Below are 18972 nucleotides of genomic sequence, written 5' to 3'. Positions count from 1 at the left end.
ATGACCAAATGTCAGCTTATATGGCATATATTGCAAAGAAATCAATAGCAGAGGAAGACAAAAGAAACGTTAGAAGAAATCACAAATCATTCGATGTGGACTAATTTAAAGTCCCAACAACTCTGATGTTCTTCTGTGATTAAAGACATGGTTTAAACTACTGTGTTTAGGCGATTACACTAATGAATATATACATTAACACTTGGCCTTGTATAAATTGGTTTAGGCATGGATTCTTGTATACAAATGGTGCCACCTGCTGGCCATGAAAAACCAAACATTTAAAATCCTGTTGTGATGAGCATTTCTGAGAACTCAAAATAATGAGGATAAAAAGTCATCAAAAACTCACTCATCCAGATAATATTTCCACAGAACAATTGAATAAATTGGTTTTCACTCCCATTTCACAAGCAACAAAGAGAGATAGGACACGACTGTAAAGGGTTTCATGATTTTAATCATGTGAATTCTTTTTTGTCATCACCCCAACACTCATTTGCCATGGTAAATTTACTGCAGGGTAACAAGTAACTAGACAGCAGTGCAATGTTGAACTGAAGGAAACAAATCTGAAGACAGAGGACACGTCATGATGGCGTTGATGCACCGAACCATCTGTGGTAGCAGTAGGTAATAATAGACAGGCACAGAGTTGTCAACACACACTATAATGCTGATGAATGAAAAGGAAACAAACACTGCTCCAAGAGTTGACACAGAGAAAGTCATTCAGGACAAGATGGAGCATCTGTGGACAAATGAACCGTGGATGCGGAAGAATGCATCCTGTCCAATAATTGGGGAAAGACATTTACAACATTTTTCAGTCTCAGGGGCACAGCAGAAACAGATAACCTTCCAGCAGATCAACTCAAGTCTGAGGTGAAACACATCAACATGACACGTCTTTCTCGACAGGTATTGCTAAGAAGCACCAACTGCCATAAATGTTGCACAAATCAGTTCACATCTGCTCAGAATATCAGGGAAAATCTTGGAAACCTTTAAAATATGGCAGCAGAGCACAAACCAGAGACGATAAAGCAACTATTCTGATTCTTTTTATACTATTTATTTTCTTGATGCCCTTTGCACCACCAGCGCAGAGCTGATTGAAAAGGTTATTGCATTTTCATCAGTATCAATGCTGATGATTTTAAGGAAAGATTCATTTGGATTGGGCTTGATACTTGGATCAAATTTGGGGGAAGGGGGAAGGAGACATTCAACTAAAAGAGAAAAAGGTGCAACTGGGCACTTTTAAATACACCGCGGTTAACGACCAAACCAAAATACAAATGGTACAATATAGAAAATCTGTTCTCTGATGAAAAATGCAAACAAAAACACAATCGCCCTTCAATCTTAGGCACATATGTAAAACCAATAATATAAATCTTCATGAGCAATCTTTATTTAAAAAATATCCTTTTATTTATGACATCCACTTCTGGGAGGTGCCGATGGATCAATGAGGAAAAATTCGTCAGTTACTCCAACAATGTCAAATATTTTATAAGGGGCGCAGGATTACAAAATCTTAAACATTGCCGAACACACACAAAACTGTATTTATACAGTACACATTTATGTGGTAAACTTTCAATAACAGCTTTTAGGGTCATATATTTATGAGAGCTTAATGCAGTAGGATAGTCAGGCGAATCAGTCGTACTACTATACATTTACCTCTTTGAGTGCCACAATATCAAAAATAACATTAATCTCATTTGTGGCTTCAGGATTTTAGCTTCTCCCCCATATTAATAATATACAATCAGGTATTTTCTCTTTTCGGTTTAAAGAAATCGTAGCATCATAGTGTTAAAACACAATACATACACTGTATATGCAAATAAAATCGGCAATTTCTTGTTTTTTTTATAGATTGCCCGGTCAGTGGCTTACCAGTAGAGGCAGAATGCACTTTACCACAGTCACCTTTGGGTTTAAGGAGTGACCTCTCTCTAAATAATATACCAGTCTTCGTTTGCTAATTACAGCAGCAAGCAACTATGCTATGTCACCCTGTTCAGAGCCAGGACCAGTCCAAATCTGCTAGTCCACCAGCGGATCACTAGATGAAGGAGGGACAGCTACTGAACCAAAAAGTTCAGCAAAGTATTTCTGAAAAATTGATGACTTCCAAATAAAACAAAATAAAACTGCTAAGAGAGAAAAACATTAGGCCTTTGCATAGCAAAATGTACAAAGCTGCTGCTGCTGTGATGTAAGACAAGACAAAAATATACAGGATATTTACAAATTTACAGGAGGAGGAGGAGACCGTCTAGACTGTAGGGAGACACCATCAGACAGTTAGTTGACCAGGCTCTGCCATGAGCGGTTTGGGGCGTCACTTCCAGGACATTAAGTCAAAGAAATCAAACCATCAGTGGTCTGCCAGTCCAGTTTGTCTAGCTCTAACGGAGAGTTACAGAGAACGGAGTGCAAAAATGTGAAAGCAGGAGAGTTGAGGGTACAAAAATGAATTGCATCATCAACATGCCAGACACGATGCTGAGCGGAGCCGGTGATTTCCTTTCCCTCTGGTCCAAAGAGAGAAGAAGGGGTTTTATGGAGGAGCGTTACAATAACCGAGGGCTACTGAAATGTAGACCATTAATGGCCCGTCATCCGACCACTACATCCCTGTCATCCCTCTCCCCCGCTGAGGACACAAGGCAGGTGCGAGTCCGCCCCCCCTTCAGCCCAGAGGCTCCTGCTCCTCTTTACACACCGTTGGCACTCATCTTGCTCTTCTGGGACACCTCTGTTGCTGCTTTAGCCTGTGGAAGAGGTCACAGAACTTTAATACAACTTCAATGTCCAGTATTCCCATTGACAATTAATTAAACAGTCTACCAGGGAAGTGCCATGTGACATGATACAAATTTTTTTAAATGTTTATAACATTTTTGCCTTCATTTGACAGCTCACAGCCTTTAAGTGACATTTTTTTAAATGGAACTGACATTTAAACAACGGCTATTTTAACAGACTACCCAAGTAGTCTTAAAACAAAGACAGAGAACAAATAAGTGAGAAAGAGTGAGTGAAAGAGAGAGAGAGACAACTAGCTTGTGTCGCTTTTCTAAAAAGAAAATGTTTGCCATCAGAATAATTTCAAAGATGCCACAATCTCATTAAAAACCTCAACACACGCAGGCTTTTGTGTTTTGATGTCATGTAGTATCTGTTTTAATGACTGGTTGGTTTAAAAAAGATCACTTGGGAGCGTGCGAGACAGTGATAGGTCTATATTTATCAGCTATTTTTAAACCTCACACAGATTAACTTGTTCCTTCAGTTTCAATTTTGCCAGCAGCTTTCCGTTTTCATGATGGTTACTCTGTCAAACGTCTATATATATATATATATATATATATATATATATATATATATATATATATATATATATATAAATAGACTAAACACCTTTCCAACCACTCTCTATACCTTTTCTACTGTATTCGAGTACTTTCGGTCTAGCAGAATTGCTGGTTTTCCAGAATAGTAGCTGTGTCCCGCTGTGAGAGATTAGCATGTCATGTGAGAAAGATTAGGAAGCGCTAACTGGATTATAAAACCCTGTGTAGCATCAAATCCCATACTGGTTTCTGTGTAGTCTACATGTCCGAGGAACAACGGGTGCTCACCTGAAGGACTTCAGCAGGAGTCAGAGGTTTGTCGGACACCACAGGAGCCTTGTCTCTCATCTCCTCCACCTACAACACACATGAAAAGAAACATAAGACAAATATAAAATGGAGGGTACGGCAGGATACAACTACCCCTCTAGACATGTTTTTGAGTGTGTATTAATATCATTCATATATTATTCCCGTTGCTGTCCTGGAAAAAACATGCATCTCCAAAGGGTCAACGTTCCATGAGCTAAGAATAACGGTTCTTTTTTGTCATGTGTGACAAGGCATTTTGAAGACAACCTGATGGGTATGTTCGGTTTATTAAGCTTAAATAGTTCTGACATTTTGGGAAACACACTTGTTCGCTTTCTTGCTGAGAGTCAGATGAGAATACCGATACCACTCTCATGTCTGTAGGTTAAATATGAAGCTAGCAGCCGGTTAGCTTAGCACAAAGACGGGAAACAGATAAATAGTGCTTAATCAGTATAAAATCCAAAGTGTAAAAATGCTTGTGGATTAAATAAATGATATACAACTTATTAATTAATGAGCTTTTAGATACACTGGTAGGTGGATTTTTGTACATTTGTACAGAACCAGGCTAGCTGTTTCCCTGTTTCCAGTCTTTGTGCTAAGCTAAGCTAACCAGCTGCTGGCTGTAGCTTATTTACTGTGCAGACATGAAAGTGGGATCAATCTTCTCATCTAACTCACAGCAAAGCACATTTCCCTAAATGTTGAACTATTCCTTTAAGAAGCTGGAGAATTTTCTTAATCCATAAAAGGAATATCGGTACTTAATCCTTCAGTTTGTCCAAAACTCGCCAAATTTGTAGATATACCGACTATCTGCTTTATAACTCTGGTATAAACCCAAAGATGAACACTGTCTCATTCTGTGTAATTGCTCTGATACTGGACAATGAATACATACATCTGCAAACAAGCCGATGACTGAAAGTTTTTCTGATTTTATACACTTTCATGTTTTGTAATTCTACATGTAGCTTATATGAGCGAGTTTGAAATCTGGACTGTTTTACAGCCCCTCCAGTATGACAAATACCTCTATCGTTTTGACGGAAATCTATTCTTAACTGCAGTGATGACCCAGTTTCCTTTCTCTCTCATCAATACAGTTCATCTTATCTCATTGCTGCTGTGTGTTTTGTGTCTGTGTTTTAAGGAGCGCACTGACCGGTCTGTCTTTGATGATGAGAGCAGGGTCCGCCAACATGTCAGGACTGACTGAGGTCGTGTTTGCTCCCGTGTTCTCCACTGGAGGAGGAGTAGCTTTCTGCAAAAATAACAACAAAACATCTGATGAGCGGACGACATCCCACAAAAGAAGACTTACTCTGGTTTAATTCTTGTTCAATGGCTGTAGAGATCTTTAGGGGTTTAGGGTTACTAATAGAGCTGCATTATTCAATTAGTCAATCAAAAGAAAATGAATCGGTTATATGTTTCAGTCATTTTTCAACCAAAAATGCTAAACATTTACTTGTATAGTAATACATACATATATTTCTTTGTCATATATGATAATAAATAAAATATCTTTGGGTTTTGGACTGTACGTCACACATTTAAACGCCTCCTCTGGCTGTTGTGATGGGCGGTTTTTTCACTGCTTTTTAATTTTTCATAGGCTAAACCATTAATCCATTAGTGAAAATAATCACTTGTTGCAGCCCAGGTTACTAATAAGTTGACAGAAACAGTTTATGCTTCCCATAAGGAGAGCACTGAACGTACCACACATCAGTGACCTGCATACCAGCTATTTAAACAGCTGGAATGTTAATCTGGGTATAACTTTCATATTCACTTGAATGTACAGATTAGAGAAACAGTGCGGCCTGCACGATTTTAAATAGATTGTAAAGGTCGAACCTCTAGTTTGGGAACAGGCGGGATGACTGGGGGTTTTGGTTTGAGGTCCGTCAGATACATGGCTCTGGAGAGCAGCAGCAGCGATGGAGGAACGTTCTCCTTCAGGTGCAGGTCCAGCCACTAGATGGAGAAGAACATTTATTATATGGGGAACAATGAACAATTCATCTTTCCTTTCACAAAGACAATGTCATTCTATAAAATCTTTCCACTCTTCAGCAACTCTCAAACATACATTTGTGAAACCAGGATTTAGTTCCTGTCAAGCAACAAAAACTACAAACTAACATCCAGCTGCTTACCTGCTGCATCTGCACACGTAGCTGGTCAGTGGTGAGACCCAGAGACCTCATCCCTCGACTACGACACGCTGCCTGCAATTCTGACACACTCATAGCTGCCACACCCTCTGCTGCAATCATCTGTGAAGAAATGGAGAGGGAAATCAAAAATCTGTTGCACAAGCATGAGAAAATATGATAGCTACGCATCAAGAGGAACTGGAATAACACAAAATCTGAATTTAGTTCCATGTGAAATTAGTTTAAACATGAGGACAGCAGAGGTTCAAATATCTTCAAAAAGCCCATTCAAGTAGTTTTACCTACGAATTTCCATTGTGTGTGATAATGTACATTACTGCCAACCATTTTTCAAACTTAACCAAACTTTTTAGATTGTGGGCGTTCCAGAGAACCACTGATTCCTGACTGATTTCTGGACTTTATGAAAAGGCTTTTTGCTGCAATGAGGCAGAAAAAAAGAAAAAAACGGTTTTACTGTGATGGATTATTTATTAACTCATGATAGCATGAATGGACATCTATAGTATGTCTGCCTGACAGATAGGACATACATAAAAAAGCTGGTATTCTTGGGAAATAGTTAGCTGTAGTAAAGGCAGTTTGTAGGAAATGGGCTAAAACCACAAGCATGGCACTTCCTAGTTTCATAACATTTGTCTATTTCTTCTTCTCATGACTATAAAATCATGCCGACGGTCCCTCAACCTCAAAACAACCATGTCCCAGTCCTCCACCTCACCTCATCGTCTGACTTGATGGTCCTGAGTTGCATCATCAGCTGAAAGCGCAGCAAGTTGTTTGTGCCGATGGGCTGCAGCTCTAGCAGTTTACACAGAGCCACCAGCTGGGGGCGTTCCAGGTGCTCCAGCGTCAGCTCGTCCTCAAATAGCTTTGAAAACCGGACAATGTCCTTCGTGGTGGGCTGCTCGCCGGTGCCCCGAACCTGACGAGGACACAGAAAAACCAGGCTGAGCAAATTTTATCTGATTCCAGACCAGCTGTTTCAACAACTATTTGTCAGGAGAATTAACAACAATAAAAAAAATTATTTGGACAAACTACTTTTTTTTAAATTAATACTACATTCAAAACTGCAGCATTTCAGTTACGATAAAGTCAGAAATGCTTTGCTCCTTTACTCTCCATAATGTTTTCCTCTCACTAATGCAGCTTTTTTTAATTATGGAAGATCCTCTACGCATCTTGTCCAGTTTGCTGAATGCTTAGCTGGCGACAGTCAAACCTTAATAACAGCACTGCATTAACAAAAAATGGACTTTTCTGTATAAAACGTGTGCATGGGCTGCCATTGGGACTATTACTTTGCTGTAATTTACCTTCTGAACATATGTGGAGAAGCGCTGTGTCTCGTCTTCTGTCAGAGCTTTTGCTTTATTCCTTCTAGCCATCTCAGCGATGGTCTCTTGGAGAAACTTGGCCAGTTCCAGCTTAGCTGCCAGACCTTTCTTCTGCTTCTCCTCCTGCATGAAGAAGAGGGAAGGGACACAGGTTGGTTAAAAAAATATACTTCAAATACAGAGATCGTTTGATGCATTAAAATGGAGTTAATACAGTCTTCACTGACGGATTTCTCCACACTGTGTTGATTACATTACAAGCTCTCTATGGTTCAATATTACAGAGAGAGAACTTTTCATTGTGGTAGTTGGATATTTTAGAAGATGTAGGCTCGGTAGTCAAGTACAAAAAGCTGTTGACTTCACAAACAACGTGACAGTTGCAGATAATGAAAATCTAAAAACAGAAATGTGCTTTAATGTGTTGTTTGGATTGTTGTCTGTTCGGGTCTTTCCTTTATGTTTCCCTTATTCTGTTTTCCAGTCACATAATATTATACCTCTTTCAGAAGCACCATGTTTTGCTGCCTACTTTTAGCTCATATTTATGCTCTAATTTGCATGTCTTCTCTTGCACTAAAAGATCAATATTTTTCATAATAGAGAGGCAAAACATAGAAACCTGAAGGGCTTGTGCCCCAAAACTGATTTTTACAATTCAAAAACTATATATCAGGGAGACAGTTCTGAATAAATATTTAAATAAATAATAAAAAAGGGCCACATATATATTTCCTACAAAAAAGCCCATGACAAGGTTTGCCTTTGGTTCACTGCAGATAATATCATGTATAAATCACAATATATATTTTACATTTCCCTCTGGTATCTCAAAGCCCATTTTAGACACTGTACTGTAATCTACAATCACTTCTTATGTTCAGTCACATTTTCAGAGGCCTCTGTGCCGTCCAGGAGCACGAGAGCATATCTGCGAATCACTCAACCGTGGTCCAGAACAACCAGGGAACATCAGGGTCAACTGGACCGAGTACAGAAACCTGCTGCTTTTCTTTTACAGGAGATTAAAAGTTAACAAAACGAACATCATATTATTGGTATATTTCAATTCTTGTATAATTCTTTTGTGAAGCTTTTTAAAGCATTTTGCAGGTGTGGAGAACACGTGTATACTGTGCTACAGCTCCCAAAGTAAATTGCCTGGATTAGATAAAGTCAGCTGCCTGCATAGCCAGAGGTTCTCAGTACAGCAGCCAAAGCCATATCTGAGCTGTTATATAATCATAATGAACCCTGTCATGAGGTCATTCAGGCGGCAGTGTGTGCGTGTTTGTCTGTGTGTACATGAATACATGCCTTTTTGGACTCTGTCTCGAAGGTGGAGGGCAACATCTCTGGGAAGAGTTTCAGGAAGACAGGAAGAAGGAACTCCATGAAAGGAACGATGATAAACACCATGAAGGGCACCAGACGGAACAGGTCAGCGCAGGTCCTCATCAGCTATAAACACAAAGGAAAACAATGCTGATGTCAACAAGATGTGGATGGTAACATGGGCCAGTATTCATGCCATGGCCAAGAGTTTAGAGGTGTGCTTGCAAGTTAGATCCATTACAAGTGCACTGAAGCTCTGCCAGTCCTCTTCTAAAATAGCCCAAATATTGTTGGCATGAGCAGAACTTGGGTCACAGAGGGTACATACACATATTGCAATGTGTGTACACCACCATCAGTCAGCAAGACACGCACTAATAATGTCCCTTTTCATTTATCTACCAGTGTTTTCTCTAACTACAGACGGTATTAACATTTGTTTTTACATTTATATGTTTCTGAACACAACCGAGGCTAGCTCAGCTGACCACATCGTCTGATCGTTGTTTCATGACTTGCATAATATCACCTGTTACTGACCGACTACACATTTCAGCAGCCAAGATGAGTAAAACGGATTGAATAATTCACATTTTCTGAGACTGGAACTGCTCACATCATTGTGAGCAAGTGAACAGTGGAGAATAAATAAATGACACGTCAGCGAGTGTGATGTGAGCAGAGCCAGTTAGGATTAAAATAAATACATAAATATAAACTGGGGCTGGGCTGATACCATCAGCTGATATTAGCTCATCAGATATAATCAGCATGGGAGTGTCGGTCAACCAATAAGTAACAAAACATTGCAGAAGCAGCAAAGATGTTTGAGGAACTTAAGAAACAGTGTCTCCATTAGATAGTTTGTCCACCATAGAGCACTGACAGGTTTATTATTATTGATTCAATCTGAAGGATCCTCATCAACTATATTTGTTATGTGTACATCTAAAACATTTAAAATTGGCTGAAATGTATCAGATTTTTCAGACCCAAATATTGATATCAGCCTGAAAGATCAGTTGTGGTCAAGCTTTACTAAAGTCACATCTATTTTAAATGTATTTCAGCAACATTTTCCAGGTATATCAAGCCTCTGAAGTGCCTGCACAAACCTTCCTGTACCATACAGCTATATGATGCAGGAAATAATCATTTAAAAGGCAAGAAAATAATATTAATTCCGACTCAGCGGACAATCAATATTTAATACCTCTGATTGGGCTCAGGAGCAAAACAAAACTATAGAGACAATAGCACAAGAACAGCAGCAAATCCTCACAATAGAGAAGCTGTAGCGAGGTAACGCTCTGCATTTTTGTATGAAAAATGTGTCTGTCCTGTATTAATAGTGACTTTGTTCACTGCAGGTCAGTAAACAAAGAGACAGTCCAGCCTCATATCTCCCTCTTTTATATTTTCGGACACGTTCAATGCTTGAAACTGCTAATCATTTACAGGTTGGTCTGTCTCACCACTGTACCACACAACTGCATGCCTGCTGCTGCTCGCTTCGACTTCAGGAACACACAGTACACATTCCTGTTTGACATGTTAATGTGTGAAACATTCAAAGGAACCCTTAAGCCATAAAATATATGTCTCACTGATTTAATGGTAACGACCCAGAGAAAGAGTGACAGCATGGGAGGAGAACAGGATGACTCTTTCCACAGCCGAGTCTTTTGTAACGACAGAAAATAAACCAGATGATTGTAAAGGAACCAGACAGACATGTTGTTGTGACCAGAGAGTAATATAAGCAGATCAACACAGGAGGCCAGCGCAAAACAGGAACAAAGTCTTCAAATTAATTTGGGACACAAGTGTGGAAAGGTGGTCTGTTGATGTTTGGTACAAAACTAAACTATAATATCTCATGAAAAGCTACGGAATAGAGGTCAATGTGAAGCAGAATTCAAGCAAAAGTCAAAGATCTGTATGCACAGTTACTTTCAGGTACATTACCAATAGAAACTAGTAAGTGTAATGGTTTAACTGACTTTGCTTTTTTTATGTGATTTAGGTGAGATTGAAGTCTATGTCGTGTTTTATTGTTAATTAAACGATTTAAGAGCTACACTTTTGGGTAAGATGTACTTAATTTCCAATTATTTCTTCTGGTTGGATGGTGTCAAAAAACTCTTCAGTTGAGTTTTAGTAACGGAGCCTTGACTATATCAAAATTGGCTTTGTCAGGTAAATAAGTAAAAATCACTACTATAGGGCTGCAACTAACAACTATTTTCATCATAAATTCATATGTTGAATCATTAAAATATCACGTTTCAGTAAATCATTCATTTCGGATGAGTTGTGTTTTAGAAACGGAGCAAAACAGTTCTTTGTTTGCAATGTAATGTTATATAAAAGACAGACGTTTCACCAACCCAACTTGTGTATATGACACAGTAACTTCCTGACTGTAAATGATCTAGATCCCTGTGCCTGACAGTTGAGGATAAATAAACCCTGTAACATTAGACAGACAGAATAACAAGAACAAACACTATACAATGTACATGCTGCTTCTCTTACCCTTCTCCTCTCCCTGCGTGTGAGCAGTTGTCCGTGCAGCAGCCTCCACACCATCCTGCCTGCAATCTTGATGTCGATGCCAAGTAACCGGAAGCCATTGTAGTAATGCTTCAACTCGTCCACAATCCTCTGATACAGAGACTTTCTCAAGACTGCCCTCTCCTGCACCGGAGGGACGGAGGCCGCTGTGGTGGTGCCGGCTGTGGGAGTGGGAGTTGATGGAGGCGGGGGCTGGGGTGTAGCGACCACAGAGTCCTTTTTTGCTGCCAGAGAAGCATCCTGGGCAGCGGCTGGTGAGGCCTTAGAGTCCTCCTGCTTTATGTCTTGGAGCCAAACACCTGAGCTGTGCAGAGAGCGGGCGAGCAGGGCGGAGTTGTGGCCACGGCCAAGGGCGTGGCCTCTGTAGCAGTGGGGGTAGCAGTAGCGGGAGTGCCTGAGTGTGAATAAGGAAGAAACGTGGCGGGGAGGGTCTATGTGGAGATAGGCTTTGGAAGACAGAGACGAGCAGCTGTGCCTCTTGGACAACAAATAGGATCCCCTGTTGACACAGACAAGAAAAACTGGTTAGTTCTTACATAATATAGTGCAAGGGGATGTCGTTAGAAAAAGTAGTGATCGTGATCAAATGTGTACTTGTTGAACTGATTAGGTGATCAACAATACACAGTTACAATTTTGATAATTAATTAATTCACCAATCAATAGATATATCAAAATAGTAAAAGTGCCAAACAGTTTCTGGTTATGACTTCTCATGTTTCACATCATCTTAAAGTGAAGACCACTAGATTTTAAATACATCACTACAGACCCCAGAGCTGCAACAATTTGTCGATGACAAAAACTTGATCGTCAACTATTTTGATATCCAATTAATGTTTAAGTAATTTCTGAAGCATAAAAACTCAACATTCTCTAGTTGCAGCTTCTCCAATGTGAAGATTTTCTGCTTTTTTTTCTGTTTTATAAATCGATAGAAATTGAATATATTTGGGTTTGGTTTTTTTTGGTCGGACAAAACAAGATATTTTACGATGTCGCCTTTCGGCTCTGGGAATTTTTGATGAGCATTTTCCCCTATTTCCTGACTTTTTATATACCAAATGATTGATTAAAAAAGATAATAATCTGCAGAAAATAATTGTTGGTTACTGCCCTGATAGACTTGCAGGGGTTTAGTCATTTAGTCTAAAATATCCAAAAACAGTGAAAAAGTTTCCAAACCCAAAATGAGGTCTTCATATTGCTTGTTTTGTTTGACCAACAGCCAAAAGCCCAAAGATATTCAATCTTTGTGTCATTTACAAAGATTTAACATGTAGAAAAGCAGCAAATCCTTACATTTGAGGAATTTGAACCAGCAAATGTTTGACATAACTAATCATTTCAGCACTGCACCACTCACAGAGGTAACTTAGTGACACATCAAAATGCATTGTTTACACATGTCTTTGTTTGGTCCTTCTTGGCTACCGTATACTCAACAACCAATTACAAAGAAGCAAAACTATGGCTGTCTCTCAAAAAGGCTCCTCATTGTCTGCATGTTAGGCAGTTTTAAGCAAAACTACCACATCTACTTATGTAACCTGTTCCTCCTATGTCTGTGTTGCTTTAATGATTAACAAATTGAGTAGGTAAAGTACCACCTTTGTTCAGTGTTAGCATCAGTAAAGTGTTTGCAAGCCAATAAACCAAACTTCACACACACAGGAACATTTTAAACTGTTACTATTACTACTGTGTAAGATGTTCAGCAGGTAAAGAAAATAAAAATTAAAACTTGTGATTGTGAAAACAAATCCACTTTGTCATTTGTTTAAATACTAAAAAAAATCTAAACCAAAGATGTACTCAACCAGTAACCAATTATGTACAAAAAAAGAAAATAGGAAGGGATTTCTATTAAAATATGTCAAATTAAACTATATTAGCCTGTTGAAAAAAAGACTAGTTATGGCATACAATGGCTGGATACAGTCTTGTAGGTAAACATTTGAGAGAGTAATGTGCATTCTTTTCGACTCTTAACTGTTTTGGTGAATCGTCACACCACGCATTCACCTCTCAAGCCTCTGCATTCAGCTACTTCTAGGAAACGTTCATCTGTTCTTGAACAGCATAATGTATTGTTTTAATAACATAGTAACCTAGTATCTGCAACCTGTTGAGACAGAGTGCAGTTCACACCTGGCATCAAAATACTCAATATACATGTTAAAAAATGCATGTATCCTTGAGGTTTAATAAACGTGTCAAATGTATTTCCATCCTCATAAAACATTTGCAAAGCCAATTAAATCACACATTGTTTACAAACATGTTAACTACAGATAAAATAACCAGGTAGGAATAGCTGTTTTTGGCTAATCAAAAAGAAAAAATACCTGAAGTTAAATTCTGTAAATTCAACAGTTCTAGTGCAATGGTGGCCAAATAAATCCAGAGATAATAAAAGCACAGTTAACTTAGTATACATGGCATGGTTAAGTCTGACAGTTGACAAATTGGTATATATCTTCTCGTAATATATATCGCCCAACCCTAATATACAAGCGAGTTAAAATTGTGTAACAAATCTACTTGAAGGGGTCACGAGAATTTAAGGTACTGAAAGTGAGGTCAGAAAAAAGGGGGACAACCCTGAACCAGCTGACACTATGAAGCAAACTGAGCTGCTTAGTTATTTCACTGTGATAATAAGTTTTACTCTGGTAGCCCAGTTTCTGATCTTGCGTCATCAGTAGAAACCACTGTAGCTGTGTGTGTGTGTACCTCTTGTGTGTGACTTGGGTCATGGGATACATCAAATAAGCTTCACTGCAACAGACTGCTATGTAAACAGAGACAGCCCATGCTTTTGACCCTCCTTCAACACAGCAGAGACTGCACTCAAGAGCTTGTAATTACAGTCATTGAACTTTGTGAAGAGAACCGGTTATGCACTTCATTAGGGATACAGCCTGCTTTGCATTACAAGAGTTCTTGTTTCACTAACTCACAGAATATTGGCAAGTGTAGCCATGTAGCTGATTACTTACCTTGATCTTGTGACTGCAAGGAGCACCTGGTGACTAAAGACGGCCATTGCAGGGGTAGATTGCGGTAGTCTGTTGGAGCACACATGGAGAAAGACGGAGGGAGAGCATGCAAGTGTCAAATTACGTATGGTGCAGCAACAACAACTGGCAGGAAAAACACAAAGAGCAGAACATAAATATATAAACATATGTCCGATCATACGCCGTCTCCTGCCAAACAGACAGGCGCCAGACGTTGTGCTTTGAAAGTTAGCTAACTATGAATGACATAACATAACAGAGCTAACATTAGCATGAGCGCTACAGCCTAACAGCGTGCTAGCTCAATATTATGTAACAACACCACAACAGCAACACAGCCTAGCACTCATAACGTTACTTATCTGGCAGATACCACACATCAGTCCGGTAAATGTAACGCTAAACGGTATAAGTTTCCATCAAAATCAATAATAGAAATTTGGAAATACACTCACATATGTTACACTAGCGTGAGGAAGTAGCTAAAGCAGTAACTGTTAAATGGACCTAACATAATGCTAAACCGAGGAGGAAATCCGCAATACTATCGTCATTGTCCACTAATGTTAGCTACCGAAGAACTACTCCAGAAACCTTTAAAACTTACCGGTACATCAGATTCACATTAGCATTGTGCTAGCAAATTCACCATTAACGTTAGCAAGGACCCTCCGCTAGCCTGACCGGTTAGCTAGTTAGCTTAATGGATGTAGCTTGCTGTATGCTAAGCTAGCTAGTGAAATGGCAGTCCGCAGATGACGAGCCCACTAACCTCCAGCGTCAATGACGGAGCTATGGCTGTCGCTGCTGACTGGGCGTTGTAAGGCTTCTCGGTGAGACGTGAATAATATAATCCATCCACAACAATCGGTCGAGGTAAACGGCAGAGACGAAAGTGACGGCTGGTGTGATGATAAACCCATTTACGGTGGGTTTATACTTTTAAATCGCTTCTAGGTGCGTCGTGTATCAACTCCTGACCGTCCAGTCGGCGTGTGCAGCCTTCGCAGGCAGCTGCACTGTAAGGTCACTCTGTACATGCGTGAATGTTGTGCGCGAACCGACCGAAGATCGTCTATATTTGGAACAGATGAATTACTCGGTGGTTAAAAATTGCCCAATTTCCTACTGCTGTTTTGCCTTGGATCGTCTTAAATTTAAACGAAATCACTTCAATTCAGTCAATCAGGCATTTTATTTTACGAAATTAATAGATAGGTTTGAATAAAACCTAATAATAATAAAATAGGATAAGATAAATAACAACTGCATTTATCTTATCTTATTTTATTTTTATTCTTATTCTTATTTTAGCTTTTATATTCTACTTATTTGTTATCAAAACAATAGCACCTTCAGACCACAGCAAATTCCTTCTAATGTATGTTACTTGGCAATAAACAGTTTCTGATTCTGATTCTGATTCTGAGTGTGAAAATATTTTTTTAAATAAGTATTTTGCCTATAAGCTTGACAAATTATTATGTTCACAATTTACCTTCTCGTATGGATAAATTATGGAATTTGCTTATGACAGATTCAATTTGAGTCAGAGTGATTCTGCTATTTAAATGTTTTATTGAAAACATGGAAATGTTGTCCAACTTGTCCTATTTCATTTTCCTAAAAATCATTTTCAGAATAAATTTGAAGCAAAAAAATGGCCATACAGATTCAAGCTTCATTTTACACCCAGATTATAGTACCTAATTTAAGTTGTTGTTCATAATTATTTGAGATTTGAAAGATGGTGAGTCATCATGTAGACCGGGTTTGCAAGACATACAATTACTCTTCAGCTTAGGGGCCCTGTATAATGATAACCAATACGTACAATACATTGAATACACACCAGTTTCACCTTTGTGCAGCTTTCAACCACTCTCAGCTAATTTTGCTTCCCAAATGGCCTATTTGATCCACCATACATTACCCTTCATTGTACTGTGCACAAGCTCATACATTTTGGTATAGTGGTCACTGGCCACTTTGCCAGAAATGCATCATGTCACCTGCAGTTTACACTTTAGCCAGACAGCAACCATTAAGGTCCAGTACCTTTTTTTTTGTTTTCATCAGGCCAAATATCAAGATAAAATGGTCATGTCATTGATGTGGATAAAGTGGACAGAGCTTGAAATAGGCATTTTATAATATAATATATATAATGTGCAGGCATTGTGGACACAAAAGTAAGATGCAACAGAAACCTTTTCAGGGTATATATGGCTGATTGTTAATCTCTCTTTATTAATTAAGACTGATAGTACGTTGTAAACGAGTTAAAAGCCCTAAGAAAAGGTAGTAAGTGGGCCTTGAGTTAAGATTTTTTTCAACAAGGTCAACAACAATTTCACGCTCAGGTTTTCAGTCCAGATACTTTAATATATAAATTCTAGATAGCACTACCACTATAATACAAATGCGCTTTGTTAATATAATTTGTTAATGTAAGTCTTCCAAAGCGTTGTGGTACACACAAAATAGACTGTGGACTACAACAATTGTGGTACCAGGAAATAGAGGCCGAGTGAGAGGTCTTTTCGTGTCTCCCCTCGTCTCTGCTACAGATCAGGCGAGGAGGCGCATAAAAGCCAATCAGAGACACTGGTGCAAACGTTACTACAGTACAGCATCTGCATCGCTGTGGTTAGGGTGGGATTATTTATTTTTTTAAGAAACAATTATTTAATACTGTTCACAACCTTAATCATTAAATACCACGATGACGCCATTTAAAAAATAAATTTTAGACTTTAATTTTTTTTTTTTTTTTTTACATATTCCACCTCCTCAAATGAAACATGACACATGCATTTCCTCTTTCATTTTAATGTAGGTGTGACTTTTATTACAGGCATTTGATCCTCTACGCCTTTTTTTCACCCACACTATTTCCTGTTAAAGTATATCAGAAGTGAACTACACATCCCGGAGTGCTCCTGATAATAACCCCTCAAGTCTGGATCTGTGTGATTTGGCGCTGAGCTGGAGACCCGACCCACCGACCAACCAGGCCTGGACTAAAAAAGCAGAGTGCTTTTGTTAAACCGGAGGAAGAGGGAGCTAGAGATTATTATTATTAAGAAGACTGCACACCGGAGGGGGGCGAGAATTGAACATATCTGTCTCTCGCAGGGGTTTTCATTAAATGCTCCAGCCCTACATTGAGGAAGAGCCAAGCATTTGGATTGGGCAGCGACCAGATAGCGTAACAACCCCCCTCCTCCTCTCTGTTGAGAATTGCGTTAAAACGAAAAAGGAAAGGCCTGCGCTTTATCTATATTACAGCATTTTTTTGATTTTTTTTCTTTATAGATTAAACGAGGAAACGTTGCTGGCTGGTGTATGTGTTTAGAATGGGACACGCTGAAGGTATTGGCATTTTTTTATTTATTTTATTTCCCTGCATCTCTCGACTCGGCATCAAAATCTGTGCTGCTCCTTTGCTCTCCCTCTTTAGCGATAAGCGTGTTTGCCATAGCTGCTGCCGCTGTTGATGCATGTTGTTGCCCCCCCCTCTCTGTCTCCGCACGGACCGATAATTTGGTCGTAGCTATCTTATTTTCAGACACATTTCTCTACAAACCGCCAGTGATGGAGGTATAATCACGCCAGACAATTTGATTTAAAGGGGCAAAGGCAGCCATATTGGCAATGGAATGTTAGCCTAGCCAACATTAGCTTCCCCCTTTCATCTTCTCCCATGTGTAACGCTCATAAACGGATAAACAATAACTGCAAACCGTTTAGTCGCGCGTGACAATAGACAAACGTTCGTATCCCCGTGTCGTGTTTATTTTCTAACGGCTAAAACTGGTCACATCCTTTTCAAGACAATCCCCCTTTGATGCCAGGTAGCTTTAGGCTAACATCGCAGAAAGCTATAAGATCATTCAGTGGAAATATTTGTGTCTGCGCAGTCGTTTTTTAAATATAACCACACAGTTGTAGCCAAGTATTAATGTTTACCACCCCAGATATGAGCCCCAAAATAACACCACAAGTCCATTTATGTAGTTAGTGACCGTTAGTTGACACCTTATGGATGTTTACATCACCGTTATCCACCTTTGCCAACGCTGGGCAGCCTGTTCTCAAATTAAAGCACAATCAGTGGATTAGTGAGCATGCAAGCCTCAACTCTTTTAACCTGATTAATTGACCACGATAGATATTAAAAGTGCCAAAGTATATGACGGCAAACCAGACACCTGGTAGCTGCTCTTTGTTTTGTTTGTGGTAGCAGGCCACCATGTGTTTGTGTTGATGAAATAAAAACTCTAAATGATCTACAGCTTGTGAAAAAGAAGCACTACACAGATGATTAATGGCTATCAAAGAGGAGTCAGAAGTCACAAGCTGCCTGGATTTTGTTTTGAGATATGAGAGCAAGTGTAAAATAATTGGTGGGGATTTGTGGCTGAGGATTTGATTCCGTTTTTGGAGTTTAACCATAAAAGTCCACTTATTGTCCACTGGCATCTAACATTCAGACAGCCCTGTGAGTTTATCAGGGCTTCCACTAACCATCATTTTTTTTTATTATTGATTAATCTGCATATTATTTTAACATATAGATTAATCATTTGGTGTATGGAATAGTGAAAAAGGCCCTTCAAATTCCCCAGAGCCAGAATCAAGATAATTAAGTTGCTAGTTTTGTTTGATCAACAGTCAGAAACTCATATTCAGTTTACTATCACAGAAGACTAAAGAAATCAATAAATATTCACATTTGAGAAGCAGGAACCGGTGAATTTGTGCTTGAAATACTACTGAAGTGATTATCAAAATTGTTCAATTAATCGTTTCAGCTCTT

The 18972-nt window shown here is 39.1% G+C and overlaps 1 protein-coding gene across 2 annotated transcripts; it reads right to left on the bottom strand.

The window, feature by feature from the left end:
- Positions 1-440: 440 nt before the first annotated feature.
- letm2 (leucine zipper-EF-hand containing transmembrane protein 2) lies at positions 441-15137 on the bottom strand. 2 transcript variants are annotated; one of them, XM_070904096.1, is made up of 11 exons: positions 14923-15137; positions 14130-14198; positions 11089-11626; positions 8533-8676; positions 7195-7338; positions 6597-6800; positions 5855-5974; positions 5553-5672; positions 4855-4953; positions 3663-3731; positions 441-2792 (listed from the first exon to the last, which is right to left on the bottom strand). In XM_070904096.1, the coding sequence occupies exons 2-11, from the start codon at positions 14174-14176 to the stop codon at positions 2736-2738; spliced, it is 1542 nt and encodes a 513-aa protein (XP_070760197.1). In that variant the 5' UTR covers positions 14177-14198; positions 14923-15137; the 3' UTR covers positions 441-2735. The 2 variants fall into 2 exon arrangements, with proteins under 2 accessions (XP_070760197.1, XP_070760198.1); XM_070904097.1 differs by lacking the exon at positions 14923-15137 and adding an exon at positions 14758-14762.
- Between the last annotated feature and the right edge of the window lie 3835 nt (positions 15138-18972).

This window comes from Enoplosus armatus, chromosome 4, assembly GCF_043641665.1.
Source record: "Enoplosus armatus isolate fEnoArm2 chromosome 4, fEnoArm2.hap1, whole genome shotgun sequence".
NCBI classification, from domain to species: domain Eukaryota; kingdom Metazoa; phylum Chordata; class Actinopteri; order Centrarchiformes; family Enoplosidae; genus Enoplosus; species Enoplosus armatus.
The sequence above is the reverse complement of the archived record's forward strand: the minus strand, read 5'-3'. Positions and strand labels throughout refer to the sequence as shown.